Genomic DNA, 13970 nt, shown 5'->3' with positions numbered 1-13970 from the left:
GGGGGGGGGGGGGGGGGGGGGGGGGGGGGGGGGGGGGGGGGGGGGGCTGCTGGCTGAGGCAGTGCTGTGCAGTGCTGTCAGGGTGCTGACACCTGTCCCTTCTTTCCTTCCTTAGAGTGACATTTGGTCTCTAGGAATCACAGCCATCGAAATGGCAGAGGGGGCCCCCCGTAAGTGCTCATCAGCCTTGGGGGAGGGCAGGGGGGAGGGCAGGGAGGAGGCGGCTCTGCGGCCTCTCCTGGCACAGAGCGGTGACGACATGCCTTCTGTGTCCCAGCTCTGTGTGACATGCACCCCATGCGGGCTCTCTTCCTCATCCCTCGGAACCCTCCCCCCAGGCTCAAGTCAAAGAAATGGTACGTCCCCGGGTGCTCTCAGCCTGGACTCTGGAGGGTTCTGAGAGCCGCTTGTTGGTGACCGGGCTCTGGGGGCACAGAAGAGGGGTGGGCACTGGAGGAAGCCTCTGGGGTTGGGGTTGGGACAGCCAGGAGGAAATTGCTTAGAGATGGGTGGCCCACCGGCTCCTTCCTGTGCCTTCCCTGTCTGAGGGGCCCGCTGTGAGCCACCAACTGTCCCCAGGTCCAAGAAGTTCACGGACTTCATTGACACATGTCTCATCAAGACCTACCTGAGCCGCCCGCCAACCGAGCAATTGCTCAAGTTCCCCTTTATCCGAGACCAGCCCACGGAGCGCCAGGTCCGCATCCAGCTCAAGGACCACATCGACCGCTCCCGGAAGAAGCGGGGTGAGAAAGGTCAGTGGACGGGTGGGCGCAGAGGGTCTCCCCGTCCCCGCTCTGGCCAGGAGGACATTGGACCTGGCCTTGCAGCCCTCCCTTACCTGAGCCGCCCTGCCCAAGGAGCCCCCTCCCAAGCCTGCAGCTCCAAGGCAGGGCTGCGCACACAGACTGGAAGGGTGCTGCAGCCAAGGCCTCCTGCCCGGTGGAGTCTGGGCCGAGGCTGAGCAAGCAGCAGTGGCATCTCCTTTGCAGAAGAGACAGAGTACGAGTACAGCGGCAGCGAAGAGGAAGACGACAGCCATGGGGATGAGGGCGAGCCGAGGTGGGTGTGGCTGCAGGGGTGGGAGGGGGCCCTCTGTCTGGAGGGGCAGCGCTGAGTGCCGTAGGCACTCACGGTGACACCGTGTAGAGCCAGCCGCTTGTGTGACCAAGTCTGGCCCCTGTCCAAGTGTCATGACCCGAGTTTAGTTCCCGGCACGCACAGGCTAAAAGGAGACAACTCTTCCGAGTTGTCCTCTGACCTGCACCTGCATGCTTAATGCTCAGCCATGCCCACTGTGCCACATAGAAGCATGCGTGCACATGCACAGCAAATAAGAGCCCCTGCAGGATAAAGGCTGGACGGATGGACGGTGGAGAGTAGGTTGACTTGGGCCGACAGGAGTGTGGGCGGGAGCCTGGCGTGAGGATGCACACCTCTAAGCCCGGCTCTGGACTGACACAGTTCCAGGCCAGTCTGGGCTACGCAATCCAGGCCCTGCCTCAGAACAGGGGAGAGGGACAGAGAGGACACAGACCTGCTGCCCCCCCCCCCCCGGCATTGGCCATGGGCAGAATGTCCGGGACAGTTGGGGTGCCCGTGGGCAGGCTGCCCAGGGATGAGGCCCACCAGCCAGTCCCGACCTGACCTCTGTGCCATATGCCACCACCGTGCAGCTCCATCATGAACGTGCCCGGGGAGTCCACCCTGCGCCGAGAGTTCCTCCGCCTGCAGCAGGAGAACAAGAGCAACTCCGAGGCTCTAAAGCAGCAGCAGCAGCTGCAGCAGCAGCAGCAGCGGGACCCCGAGGCGCACATCAAACAGCTGCTGCACCAGAGGCAGCGCCGCATCGAGGAGCAGAAGGAGGAGCGGAGGCGCGTGGAGGAGGTGGGTGCCCCCTGCCTGGGCCGCCGCGGGGCCTGGCGGGCAGGAGGGAGAGCACTGCCGTCCTGTCCTGTCAGCGGAGCCGCTGTGAAGCAGCGGGAAGTTGCCGTGAAAACACTGTTTCTGTCCAGGCTTGTGTTTGGGGCTTCTCCGCTCGCTCCGCCGCAGTCCCGGCCAGCTGCAGGCCTGTGTCCACGGGCGTTGTACAGCTGGCCGGCCTCAGACAGAAAGGCTGGGGGCACCTGTCTTGTTCTTTGATTCTTTTGATTTTTTTCTTATGAAGTGCAGTCTTTCTGTTTTGGACTGGTTGAAGGAGGTCATTTTAGTTGGCCCCTCAGATGCCAGGACAGTTTCCCGTCGTTGCGTTACTACTGAGACATCACAGCTAGCTACGGTAGCTTTCTCCTGCACTCCTGCCAGCTTGGGGAGGGAGAGTCAGGGAGATGAGGAAGTCCAGGCCAGCCTAAACCAGAAAGCTCTGGGAGTGTGGCTAGTCGCTGGAGGGCTTGCCTGACACTCCTGAGGCCCCAGGTTCAGCCCCAGCACTACATGAACCTGCTGCAGGAGTCCACGCTTGTGGCCACAGCTCAGGAGGAGGCAGGAAGATGAGAAGTTCTAGCTCAGCCTCAGCTACAAAGCAGGTTTATAGGCTGAGGCCTTGTCTCAGAAGAAGGAGGTTGTGGGCTGGGGACACAGCCTGCCATCTGGGAGGTTCTTGAGCTTGATCTCGTGTGTAAGTGTGCTTGCTGGTGGAGAAGGAGATATTCGTAACTCAGCAGCAGGTTCTCTGCTGTCTGGGGCAGCAGCGCCAGCGCCAGCGTCTGCACTGTCTGCCTCTCCTCAGAGTAACCCGTTCTCCGGGATTACAAGAAATTTTCAAGAAAGCGGGCCACAGCCTTTTGCCGTTGTAGTGGCAAGTGATAGCAGCCTGGCCAGCCTGAGCGCGGGGGGCTCTTCCGAGTGTGAAGGCCCGGAGGCTTGGTCTTGGCCATTTTTTGTCGTCGCTGTTGTATGGGATGGGCAGACAGTGGCCAGAAAGAATGTCCTGTGCATCCTGGCTACTGATGGTGAAGGTGGTTCCCTAAAGCCAAAGGTTGCTTTTCTCTGCCACGGGCACCTAGTGCCCCCTGTTGGCCAAAAGTTGCTACTGTCTCAGCATTCAGGGCAAAGCCTGGGGTGCAAGGCTCCTTCCTTAGCAGGTTGCTGTTGTTGCACCTGTTTTTTCATGTGGTGCTGACCCACGCTCTCAACTGCTAGGACGACACACCACGACCAAAAGCAACTCGGAGAGGAAAGGGTTTATTTTGCTTATGCTGCACATAGTTGGTCACTGAAGGAAGGGGTAGGAGCTGACAGATGCCCAGAGGAACACTGCTCACTGGCACTGCTCCTCATGGCCTGCTTGGCCTGTTCCTTACAGCGCTCAGGACCCCCAGTCCAAGGCTGTCTCCACCCGCAGTGGGCCATCAGTCAGTCATCAGTCAAGAAAATGCACCGCTAATCTCTTGGGGCATTTTCTCACTTTGGGGTCCCTTTCCCAAAATGACAGTAGCCTGTCACGTTGACAAAACTAGCCAGTACAGGGGGCAGCAGGAAGAGGGAGGTGCCGTGCTCAGCCCACTCCGAGAGCAGCCTGCTGCCTGCCCTGTGCCCGCAGCTCCCTCACACTGTTCTGACTGAGCTCTGGGCCCGGTGCCGTCTCTGCAAACACCCCCTGCTCTTCGTGGAGGGGTGCTAGCACCTGCTCGTCCCTCACACAGCCCACCCCCTTCCGCAGCAACAGCGGCGCGAGCGGGAGCAACGGAAGCTGCAGGAGAAGGAGCAGCGGCGGCTGGAGGACCGGCAGGCCCTGCGGCGCGAGGAGGAGAGGCGGCAGGCCGAGCGCGAGCAGGTACCCGGGCCAGTGCGCACCCTGCTCCTGCCTCCCCTGCTCCCCGGCCCCCTCTCCCCTCGCTCCCCGGCCCTAGGTTCCTCTATCTTTTCTAGCTTCACTCTTTCTCTGTTTTCTCCTACCCTCAACCCCACCCTGCTCCTGCCCTGTCTCCATCCCCATCTCTCTGCCCGCCCTGATTCCTCCCTGGGGAACTGTTCCTCACATTCCTTCCTGATTTCCTTCTCACCCCGTGCCCTCTCACCCCATCTGTGCCCCGGTGCCCCCCACCGGCTCATCTGCCCGTCCCCCTCATCCTCACTCTGCTGACCTTCCTGTGCCGCTGCTGCCACCCCCTGCCGCCTCCCTCTCTCCCTGCCCCGTGCCCCCCCCCCCCCAGCAATATATCCGTCACAGGCTAGAGGAGGAGCAGCGACAGCTCGAGATCCTTCAGCAACAGCTGCTCCAGGAACAGGCCCTGCTGCTGGTAACGGGTCCCCGGGTGTCCGAGGGAAGATGCCATCCTGAGCTGCTGTTCTCCACTGGGATGGGGCACGCCAGGGCACGGGGCCTCAAGAGGCCAGGGACGCAGCGCCTGTCTAGGCAGCCGAGGACAGGAAGGGCACACCTGCTCTGACCGGAGGGCCACACTCCGCTGAGCCCTCTCTCCCTACCCTTGGGCCCAGGAATACAAGCGGAAGCAGCTGGAGGAGCAGCGGCAGTCCGAGCGGCTGCAGAGACAGCTGCAGCAGGAGCACGCCTACCTCAAGTCCCTGCAGCAGCAGCAGCAGCAGCAGCTCCAGAAGCAGCAGCAGCAGCAGCAGCAGCAGCAGCAGCAGCAGCAGCAGCAGATCCTGCCTGGGGACAGGAAGCCCCTGTATCATTATGGCCGGGGCATTAATCCTGCTGACAAGCCAGCTTGGGCCCGAGAGGTACTCCGCCTCCTCTGTCTGCCCGGGGCCAGCCCCCCAGTCTGATCGCCTGAGGGCGGGGCTGGGAACCCGGGCTCCTAGGTGGGCGCTGAGAAGGGCTGGGATGATCGCAGCAGGCGGGGGGGGGGGGGGGGGGGCACAGTGTGAGAGCAGGCACACTGGCTCCTGACGGCCTCTCACACCACAGGTGGAAGAGAGAGCAAGGCTGAATAAGCAGCAGAGCTCTCCCTTGGCCAAGACCAAGCCAAGCAGCGCAGGCCCGGAGCCCCCCGTCTCCCAGGCCTCTCCTAGCCCCCCGGGGCCGCTTTCCCAAACTCCTCCTATGCAGAGGCCTGTGGAGCCTCAAGAGGGAGCACACAAGGTGAGTCTGTTCCCTTCCGGTCCTAAGACAGACGTAGTGCTTGGCTTAGAACGTGGTGCAGAGCTTCGTTCTGAGCACACGCATGTTCGGTGTCTGTGGACACACAGAGCACAGCCCTGTGCTGTCGACTGCTGCTCTTCTCCAGCTTTAGAAAACCCCTTGTCTGGGTGGGAGAGGTGGCTCGGAGGTCAAGAGCACCACTGCTCTGCAGTCAATTCCCCGCACCCACATGGTGGCGCACAGCCACCCAGAGTGAGAGCTGGCGCCCTCTGCTGGCGTGCACGCACACATGCAGCAGAACACTGTGTGTAATCAGCCCTTAAAGGAGAGACAAAACCTTTTCCTTTGATGGGAGAGGGGACTTTGCTCAGCCCGGACCCCAGCTTGCATGATGTGCCACAAAGCAGGCGCCCGCCCTCTCTGCTCTCTGCCCGCAGAGCCTGGTAGCCCACCGGGTCCCACTGAAGCCATATGCAGCACCTGTACCCCGATCCCAGTCCCTGCAGGACCAGCCCACACGAAACCTGGCAGCCTTCCCAGCCTCCCAAGACCCTGACCCTGCTGCCGCCCCCACGCCCGCCGCTGTGCCCAGCGCCCGGGGAGCTGTCATCCGCCAGAATTCAGACCCCACCTCTGAAGGGCCTGGTCCCAGCCCCACCCCCCCATCCTGGGTCCGGCCTGACAGTGAGGCTCCACCCAAGGTGAGTGCAGCCCAAGGGACTACAAAGTGGAGGGAGACAGGGAAGCACGGCAGCCCAGGGACCCTGCCCTGCAAGGGTCAGCAGCCGGGGGCCACTCTGCCCTTCCAGAGGTCCCGAGTCCTATTCCTGGCACCCACACAGTGGCCCGCAGCCACCGACAGTGCGACCTGGCGCCCTCTGCTGGCCCACAGGCACACATGCAGGCAGAACACTGCATAATGAACAAGTCTTAAGAAAAGGGGGTTGGCAGTGACTGGGAGGGAGGAACGGCCACCCCGTTTGTTTCTCCATGAGTGCTGAAGGCTTCGGGGCGTGCGGCACACGGGCAGGGCGGGTCACTGCTCTTTCCCTCCAGGTTCCTCAGAGGACCTCGTCTATCGCCACTGCCCTTAACACCAGCGGGGCCGGAGGAGGGTCCCGGCCGGCTCAGGCTGTCCGTGCCAGGTACACAACCCGGGTGGGGTCGTGGGGCCGCCTAGGGAGTGGGAGACTTAGGGACCCCACCCGGTCACCTGCAGAGGGGTGGGCAGGCCCAGCAGGCTCCTCAGCCCCTGTGCGCCCTCCACAGACCTCGCAGCAACTCCGCCTGGCAAATCTATCTGCAGAGGCGGGCAGAGCGGGGCGCCCCCCAGCCTCCCAGGCCCCCCGCTCAGCCCCCTGGCCCGCCCAGCGCCTCTAGGTAATGGAGTTGTCCCCACTCACTGGCACTCTGACCTGCGCCACCCGCTTCTCTGGCGACGGCTCCTGCGGCGCGGCGCGGCACCCATGGGTGGGCGCAGGCGCCTGACGTGCACTCTGCCCCTCCACAGTAACCCCGACCTCAGGAGGAGTGACCCCGGCTGGGAGCGCACTGACAGCGTCCTCCCGGCCGCTCACGGACACCTCCCTCAGGCCGGCTCACTGGAGCGCAACCGGAACCGGGTAGCAGGTACGGCAGCCCTGAGTGTCTCGGTGGCCGCGGCACCCGGCCCCGCACATCACAGGGAGCGCAGGGTGCGGCTGGGTGCGGGCCCCGCTCGGCCTGGCCACACTGTGGGTATCTGACTCTCTTCCCCCACCTGCCACGGCCAGCCTCCACAAAACTGGACGGCCCCCCAGTGCTCTCCCCTGGGAGCAAAGCCAAACCTGAGGACCACCGCTCCCGGCCAGGCCGGCCTGCAGTGAGTGAGCGGGCAGGGTGTGGCACCTTCCTGGGCACTGGGACGGGCCGGAGCTTTCCCTAACGTGAGGGCTGGGCAGACACCTCGCAGTACTAACCTTTCTGTCTCTCCTGCCTCCTCCTGGCTGCCTTCCCTCCTCCGCGGCCCCTCCCAGAGCTATAAGCGGGCGATTGGTGAGGTCAGTGAGAGCCCCGCCGTCAGGTGCCCCCCCCCCCCTGTCTGTCTCCCCACTGTCTCCTGACGGTGCTTCTCCCTGCAGGATTTTGTGTTGCTCAAAGAGCGGACCCTGGACGAGGTCCCTCGACCGCCCAAGAAGGCCATGGATTACTCCTCGTCCAGTGAGGAGGGGGAGAGCAGTGACGAGGAGGAGGAGGAAGGCGACGGGGAGCCGTCCGAGGGGAGCAGAGACACTCCCGGGGGCCGGTAAGCTGCAGGGAAGGAGGGAGAGGGGCCAGGCCGGGTCGAGGGAACAGGGCGAGTGTGGCTCCCGCCTCTTCCGCTGCCTGGCAGCGTGGGCCCTGTCCTGTGCCCTGTGTGGCAGGCAGGACCTGGAAGGCCCCACCTTCCTCTTTCCCACAGCAGTGACGGCGATACGGACAGTGTCAGCACCATGGTGGTCCACGATGTTGAGGAGATAGCCGGGACCCAGCCCCCGTATGGGGGCGGCACCATGCTGGTCCAGCGCGTGAGTTGCTCTCCCGGCCGCCCCCACCCTTCCCCACCGCGAGCCTGCTGCAGCTCCCGACACCCTCTGCTCCACAGACCCCTGAAGAGGAGCGAAGCCTGCTGCTCGCCGACAGCAATGGCTACACAAACCTGCCAGATGTGGTCCAGCCCAGCCACTCCCCAACCGAGAACAGCAAAGGCCAAAGCCCTCCAGCGAAAGATGGAGGCAGCGACGTAAGTGGCCGGGATGGGAGGACCCTGGGGTGCTAGGAGCGCTGATGGGGGACTTGAGGCATGGCGAACGACTCAGTGGGCCCGAGGGACAGGGGCCACAGGACAGAGCCGCAGTGTGTGACGGTTCCCTCCCCTCCCCCACAGTACCAGTCTCGTGGGCTGGTAAAGGCCTCCGGGAAGAGCTCGTTCACCATGTTTGTGGATCTGGGGCTCTACCAGCCCGGAGGCACTGGGGATGCCATCCCCGTCACAGGTGAGGACGGTGCCCACCGGGAGGCTGGAGGCCAGCGCTAGGCCGGGCAGGAGCTCTCTGAGGACGCAGCTGTGTGGAGGGGCTGAGAGAGAGCCCAGCGTGGTTCCCAGCATGCCTCCCGGCTGCTCCCGCCAGGGGTCTGATGCCCTCTGCTGGCCCCTGCCCAAGCAGGGTAACAGGTGGGGGGTCCCCGCACAGTGGCTGAGGTTGCTGGGCACAGGTTGGGGGCTGAGCGGCAGGTAGGCGGGGCCGGGTCACGCACCTGCCTTCCTCCTGGGTGTTCCGGTGTATCAGGGTCGGCTGTAGGGCGTACGAACGCAAAAGACAGCGAAGGGCCGTAGCCCGCCCTCCCTCCTCTCCCTCCTCCCTGGCAGCCCTGGTGGGTGGAGAGGGCGGCCGCCTCGACCAGCTGCAGTTCGACGTGAGGAAGGGCTCCGTGGTCAACGTCAACCCTACCAACACCCGAGCGCACAGTGAGACGCCCGAGATCCGGAAGTACAAGAAGCGATTCAACTCGGAGATCCTGTGCGCCGCCCTCTGGGGTGAGGCAGGGCCGGGTGCGGCCTCCGGGGTGCGGTCGGGAGCCCGCGCTCCGCCGCTGACGGCGAGGACTCTCCCGTTGCAGGGGTCAACCTGCTGGTGGGCACGGAGAACGGGCTGATGCTGCTGGACCGCAGCGGCCAGGGCAAGGTGTACGGGCTGATCGGGCGGCGGCGCTTCCAGCAGATGGACGTGCTGGAGGGCCTCAACCTGCTCATCACCATCTCAGGTGCGCGCCGGGGGCGCCGGGCCCTGCGCGTGCGGGGGCGCCGCTCATGCCCGCCCGTCTCCCCCTCAGGGAAGAGGAACAAACTGCGGGTCTATTACCTGTCCTGGCTTCGGAACAAGATTCTGCACAACGACCCCGAGGTGGAGAAGAAGCAGGGCTGGACCACCGTGGGCGACATGGAGGGCTGCGGCCACTACCGCGTCGGTGAGGACGCGCCCGGCGGGCGGGAGAGGCGGGGGCGCGGACCGCCGAGTCACGGCGTCCCCTCCCGCCCGCAGTCAAGTACGAGCGCATCAAGTTCCTGGTCATCGCCCTCAAGAGCTCGGTGGAGGTGTACGCCTGGGCCCCCAAACCCTACCACAAGTTCATGGCCTTCAAGGTAATCCCGGCGTCTGTCCGCGGCCCCGCGCAGGCCCGCCCCCCCCCCCCCCCCCCCCCCCCCGCTGAGCCGCGTGCGTGTCCTCCGCAGTCCTTCGCCGACCTGCCTCACCGGCCCCTGCTGGTGGACCTGACGGTGGAGGAGGGGCAGCGGCTCAAGGTCATCTACGGCTCCAGCGCCGGCTTCCACGCCGTGGACGTGGACTCCGGGAACAGCTACGACGTCTACATCCCGGTGCACGTGAGCGCGGCGGGGGCGGGGCCGCGGGGCGGGGCGGGGCGGCCGGGGGCGGGGCCGGGGACGTGAAGAGCCGCCCTTCCCTCCTAGATCCAGAGCCAGATCACGCCCCACGCCATCATCTTCCTCCCCAACACCGACGGCATGGAGATGCTGCTGTGCTACGAGGACGAGGGCGTGTACGTGAACACGTACGGGCGCATCATCAAGGACGTGGTGCTGCAGTGGGGGGAGATGCCCACCTCTGTCGGTGAGTGGGGGCCGCGCCGCGGTGCCGAGGCGCCCGCCGCGGCCTCCCTCCAGCCCCGCCGTCCTCTCCCCGCAGCCTACATCTGCTCCAACCAGATCATGGGCTGGGGAGAGAAAGCCATCGAGATCCGCTCCGTGGAGACGGGCCACCTGGACGGCGTCTTCATGCACAAGCGGGCCCAGAGGCTCAAGTTCCTGTGCGAGCGCAACGACAAGGTGAGGCGGGGCCCGGCTGCGCGGGGTCGGGCGGAAGGGCCCTCCGGCCCGGACCGGGCCTCTCCCAGCGGCGACCCCTCCCCCAGCACGTGCACACTCTAGTCTTTGGGGCCGCCTTCTCTGCCTCATCCAGGTGTTCTTCGCCTCAGTCCGCTCTGGGGGAAGCAGCCAAGTTTACTTTATGACCCTGAACCGGAACTGCATCATGAACTGGTGATGAGGTCCTAGCCGGGCCCATCTCTCTCATCCCACATGGACCCAGCCCTGTCCCACAGCCAGACTACCCAGGCCGCCTCGCCCAGCCCCGCCCTCCCCCGGCTTTTGCTTTTTACTGGTTTGATTCACTGGAGCCTGCTGGGGACGTGACCTCTGCTCCCTGAAGCTTTTGTGATCACGTGACCATCCTTTCTCCCAACGTGTTCTCAAAACTGTGCCTCCCCAACCTCAGGGGAAAGGCCCAGGGTCCCCCAGCCAGGAATTGAGCGGGCCTCGCCCCTCCCCTTCTCTCCACTCAGGAGAGTTCTGGGGCTCGCGCCCCTTGCCCCGTTGCTGCTGACTGAGCAGGGCCCTGTACCCCTTTATTTGCACGCCAGGGGAGCCGGCTCCCCCCTTGAATGTACCAGACTCTTGGGGGGGTTGTTCGCTAGGCCCTGGGTTCTGGGGGGGTCACCAGCCACTCCAGGGGCAGGGACCATTTCCTCATTTTCTGAAAGCACTTTAATGACTCCCCGCCCCCCAGGCCCCAGGGAAGGGAGGAGGGACCCCACAGCCAAACATTCCTCCCTCCACCCTCCCCTCTGGCCTCTCCTTTCCCTAGAGGGAGAGCCGCCGCCTCCGTGCTCCCTCGCTTGCATCTGTACATAGTGTGAGCAGCAAGTAGCCCTCGCTCCTGTGCCCTTTCTCCATGTAGTGGCCTTGGACATCCCGTTTGTTAATAAAGACGATTCAACCAGCGCCCACCGTGCTGAGATCCCGCCATCGCTTGCTCTCAGGCCGAGCGGGAATGCAGAGGGTGGAGGCCAGGGCTCGGACAAGTCAGGGGGGTGGGGCCGGGCCAGGCCGTCCTCGGTCCTGACTGGGGGACCGGCCGGACTCGCTATCAACATAGCGAAGGGGCCGAGGTGGCAGCACCCTGCCGCCGGGGAGCCGGCCGCACGCCACACGCAGGTCCACGCAACACGTTTATTGTCACGGCCTGTCTTGGGGGGGGGGGGGGGGGGGGGGGTGGCACAGGCTCATGGTCGGATGCACGGCGGGTAGGGGAGGTCGGGAACTTGGTTGAAGTAACCGCCGAGGAAGATGACGGTGGAGCCGACGCTGAAGAGCACCAGCGCTGCCCAGAAGCAGATGTTGTCCAGGGCCTTGCCCATCCTCACCCAGTGGGACAGCTCCTGGGAGAGACGGCGGCTGGCAGCGGGCACGGAGGCGGGGCTCCCGGGCCGCCGCCCCCGCCGCACCCACCTCGCCCGTGGCTTCCTGCTCTCGCGTGCTCTCGGCCACGAAGTTCACGGCGTCCACGCAGCGGCGGACCTCGGGCGCCGCGGCCCCCAGGCTCTGGCAGAGCGCAGCTGCTGGGCGACATGCCGCGCGGGGTTACGGAGGGTCGCGGGTGGCCGCGGGGCCGGGCCCGGGCCCCACCGAGCGTGCTCACCCGCCCAGGCGCCCTGGCGGTGCCGCTGCCCCTCGAACACCAGCTCGCTGCGCGGCTTCCGCAGGATGAGCTCCTCCGCGCGGAGCAGAATGCCCAGGGACGACGCGCGCCTGGCGGGGGCGGCTCGCGGGGCCTCCGGGGGCGGCCTCGAACCCAGGAGGCGCGGCAGCAGCTCCAGCAAGACCTGCGGCGGAGCGCGGCGGCGGTCAGTGCGGCCCGCAGCCCGCTCCCCCGGCGCGCAGCCCCGCAGCCCGCTCACCCGGCGCAGCCCCGGGGCCGTCGCGTGGGTCGTCGGCGTCCTTAGAGACACGTTGAGCACGATGACGCAGTTCATGACGATGAGCGTGGCGACCACCATGACGAAGAGCAGGTACCTGGGACACGCGCGGGCGTCACAGCGCCCGCAGACGGGGCGCCGCCCCCCCCCCGCCCCTCCCGCCTCACAAACGCCTCTGCCGGCCGCTGGGTGGCCCCTTGCCGCCCTCCCCGGCCGCCATCGCCGCGGCCATGAAGGGGACTCCCAGCAACCTGGACACCCTGCTGTGGGTCTACCACTTCCACAGCTCCACGGAGGTGAGCGCGAGGGGGGGCGGGGGGGGCGAGGGGGGGGGGGGGGGAAGGGCGGGGGGGGGAGGGCGGAGGGAGCGGGAGGGCTGCGGGCGGGCACCCCCTGCCGAGACCCCGCCCCGCCCCCCAGGTGGCCCTCCAGCCCCCGCTCCTGGTGTCCCTGGAGCTCGCCGTGGCCGCGGCCCACGAGTATCTGGAGCAGAAGTTCAATGAGCTGAAGGCCCAGGAGTCCCCGGACCCGGACGCCGCCCAGAAGGCCACCCTGGGGCTGGTGCTGAGGGAGGCTGCGACCAGCGTCGTGAGCCTCGGGGCCACCCTGCTGGAGGTGCGGCCCCGGGGCGCTGGGGGGAGGAGGGGACGCCCGCCGAGCGGGGCCTCTAACCGCGCTGCCCCGCGCAGGTCTCCGCCCTGTGGCTGCAGCAGGAGGTGCAGCGGCCGGACAGCAGCGACGCCCCGGGCGCCGGGGACCCCGGCAGGGCCCTGGCCCGCCTGGCCCTGGCCGCGCGGCAGGGGATCCTGCGAGCGGGAGCCGCCGCTGGCGCCGGCGCCCGGTACCTGGCCCAGGGGGTGTGGCTGTGCCTGTGTGGACGCGGCCTGCAGGCGTCCACCTCGTCCCTGCAGGAAGCCCTGCGCCAGCTGGGCCTGGGGGTCCCCGGGGAGCCGGTGCGTTCAGGCCTCGGGGTGCGGCAAGGGTGGGGAGGTGGGGTGGGGAGGGGCTGAGCTGTCTACCCCCCCCCCCAGAGACGCTCCGGAGACCTCAAGGTGTCCAGCAGCAGCGAGGACGGGGCGCCAGGCAACCCCCCGGCGGCCCGGCCTCACCCCGGCCCCAAATAAAAGCCGTCCCGGCAGCGCCCTCGCGCCCTCCTCGCCGGCCCCCGCGGCGCTACCTGCCCAGCAGCGGCACGCTCAGAGACGTCTCCGGGGTCTTCTGGGCGATCAGAAACAGGAAGACGGTCTGGGCCAGCAGGACGTTGATGGAGACCGTGCACTTCTGGCCGCCGGCTGGGGGCGAGCGGGGAGGGTGGGGGCGAGCGGGGAGCGCGAGGGGGGTCGGCCACCCCCACCCGGGGGCAGGGGCGGGGGCGGGCAGGGGTCGGCCACCCTCACCCTGCGCGGGCAGGAAGTAAGCGAGCAGCACCAGGCCAGAAATGAGCACGCAGGGGACGATGATGTTGATGACGTAAAACAGCGGCTTCCGGCGGATGATGAGCGAGTAGATGATGTCAGTCTGCTCGGGGCCTTCGGCGGGGCCTTCACGGTAGCGGCGGATCGCGCCTGGGCAGTAGTCGATGGCCCACTCTCCGTTCTCTGCGGGCGGGTGGGGGGTCAGCCCCCACCGTGACCCCCCATCGCGCCCCCCGCCGCGCCCCGGCCCCTTCACCCGTGAAAGCCTCGGTGTCGATGTCGATGGTGTCGATGGTGTCGCCGGCGTCGTCCTTGGCGAAGGCGAACTCCACCTCCTCCGCGTTGTAGCTCTGGGAGCTGCAACAGGCCGGGCTGCACCCTCGGCCTCCCCCCCCCCCCGTCCTCCCCCTCCCCGTCCTCCCCCCCTCCCTCCGCCTCTGCCCACCGGAACACGAGGGAGCAGTTCTGCCAGTCGAAGGGGAAGTAGGTGACCTCCACGGCGCAGGTGCTGCGGTAGATGGCCGGGGGCAGCCAGCTCACGTAGCCTCCCTCGTACACCAGCACGTTGGCTTCGTAGGCCACTCCGAACTGCCCGTCGATGCTGCGGATGCCGGGCTCCTCACAGCCGTCCACGGGGCTCCCACAGCCTCCCTCATGGGCTCCTCACAGCCTCCCTCACCGGGCTCCTCACAGCCGTCCACTGTCCACCCTGCTCC

General features: G+C 66.6%; 3 protein-coding genes across 14 annotated transcripts in view; 2 read left to right on the top strand and 1 right to left on the bottom strand.

Moving 5' to 3' along the window:
* Positions 1-10865, top strand: part of Mink1 (misshapen like kinase 1) — a 36007-nt gene extending 25142 nt beyond the window's left edge. The window contains exons 8-34 of one of the 11 annotated variants that reach the window (XM_055594037.1): positions 116-170; positions 278-356; positions 580-746; positions 993-1062; positions 1677-1887; positions 3662-3775; positions 4155-4241; positions 4441-4686; positions 4874-5047; positions 5485-5748; positions 6104-6192; positions 6317-6427; positions 6558-6676; positions 6820-6908; positions 7063-7086; positions 7168-7331; positions 7488-7593; positions 7671-7808; positions 7953-8061; positions 8436-8603; positions 8687-8830; positions 8900-9034; positions 9109-9209; positions 9300-9449; positions 9537-9696; positions 9772-9911; positions 10045-10865. In XM_055594037.1, the coding sequence (XP_055450012.1) occupies positions 116-170; positions 278-356; positions 580-746; positions 993-1062; positions 1677-1887; positions 3662-3775; positions 4155-4241; positions 4441-4686; positions 4874-5047; positions 5485-5748; positions 6104-6192; positions 6317-6427; positions 6558-6676; positions 6820-6908; positions 7063-7086; positions 7168-7331; positions 7488-7593; positions 7671-7808; positions 7953-8061; positions 8436-8603; positions 8687-8830; positions 8900-9034; positions 9109-9209; positions 9300-9449; positions 9537-9696; positions 9772-9911; positions 10045-10128 (3498 nt within the window). In that variant the 3' untranslated portion in view covers positions 10129-10865. Of the gene's footprint in view, positions 1-115; positions 171-277; positions 357-579; positions 756-992; positions 1063-1676; positions 1888-3661; positions 3776-4154; positions 4242-4440; positions 4687-4873; positions 5048-5484; positions 5749-6103; positions 6193-6316; positions 6428-6557; positions 6677-6819; positions 6909-7062; positions 7087-7167; positions 7332-7487; positions 7594-7670; positions 7809-7952; positions 8062-8435; positions 8604-8686; positions 8831-8899; positions 9035-9108; positions 9210-9299; positions 9450-9536; positions 9697-9771; positions 9912-10044 lie in introns of all 11 variants that reach the window. The other 10 variants (XM_055594039.1, XM_055594036.1, XM_055594040.1 and 7 more) reach the window with 10 other exon arrangements.
* Positions 10866-11131: 266 nt separating this feature from the next.
* Chrne (cholinergic receptor nicotinic epsilon subunit) overlaps positions 11132-13970 on the bottom strand; it is a 4007-nt gene continuing 1168 nt past the window's right edge. Inside the window, exons 4-11 of one of the 2 annotated variants that reach the window (XM_055594061.1) lie at positions 13700-13855; positions 13511-13611; positions 13237-13437; positions 13017-13131; positions 11822-11936; positions 11563-11746; positions 11373-11479; positions 11132-11302 (exon numbers count right to left, since the gene is read on the bottom strand). In XM_055594061.1, coding sequence (XP_055450036.1) covers positions 11147-11302; positions 11373-11479; positions 11563-11746; positions 11822-11936; positions 13017-13131; positions 13237-13437; positions 13511-13611; positions 13700-13855 — 1135 coding nt within the window. In that variant the 3' untranslated portion in view covers positions 11132-11146. Of the gene's footprint in view, positions 11303-11372; positions 11480-11562; positions 11937-13016; positions 13132-13236; positions 13438-13510; positions 13612-13699; positions 13856-13970 lie in introns of both variants that reach the window. The other variant, XM_055594059.1, reaches the window with a different exon arrangement.
* On the top strand, positions 11880-12952 carry CUNH17orf107 (chromosome unknown C17orf107 homolog). Its single transcript, XM_055594076.1, has 3 exons — positions 11880-12135; positions 12260-12454; positions 12529-12952. Exons 1-3 carry the CDS (start codon positions 12070-12072, stop codon positions 12847-12849), a joined length of 582 nt encoding a protein of 193 aa, XP_055450051.1. The 5' UTR covers positions 11880-12069; the 3' UTR covers positions 12850-12952.

This window comes from Psammomys obesus, unplaced genomic scaffold (genome assembly GCF_907164565.1).
Source record: "Psammomys obesus unplaced genomic scaffold, mPsaObe1.curated_primary_1811, whole genome shotgun sequence".
In the NCBI taxonomy this organism is placed as follows: Eukaryota; Metazoa; Chordata; class Mammalia; order Rodentia; family Muridae; genus Psammomys; species Psammomys obesus.
The sequence above is the reverse complement of the archived record's forward strand: the minus strand, read 5'-3'. Positions and strand labels throughout refer to the sequence as shown.

Bases quoted from the DNA above. Each gene is read 5' to 3' on its own strand.
- CUNH17orf107 (XM_055594076.1), top strand. From the start codon at position 12,070: ATGAAGGGGACTCCCAGCAACCTGGACACCCTGCTGTGGGTCTACCAC. The intron at 12,136-12,259 runs GTGAGCGCGAGG...CCCGCCCCCCAG, and splicing joins ACTTCCACAGCTCCACGGAG to GTGGCCCTCCAGCCCCCGCT. The intron at 12,455-12,528 runs GTGCGGCCCCGG...TGCCCCGCGCAG, and splicing joins TCGGGGCCACCCTGCTGGAG to GTCTCCGCCCTGTGGCTGCA.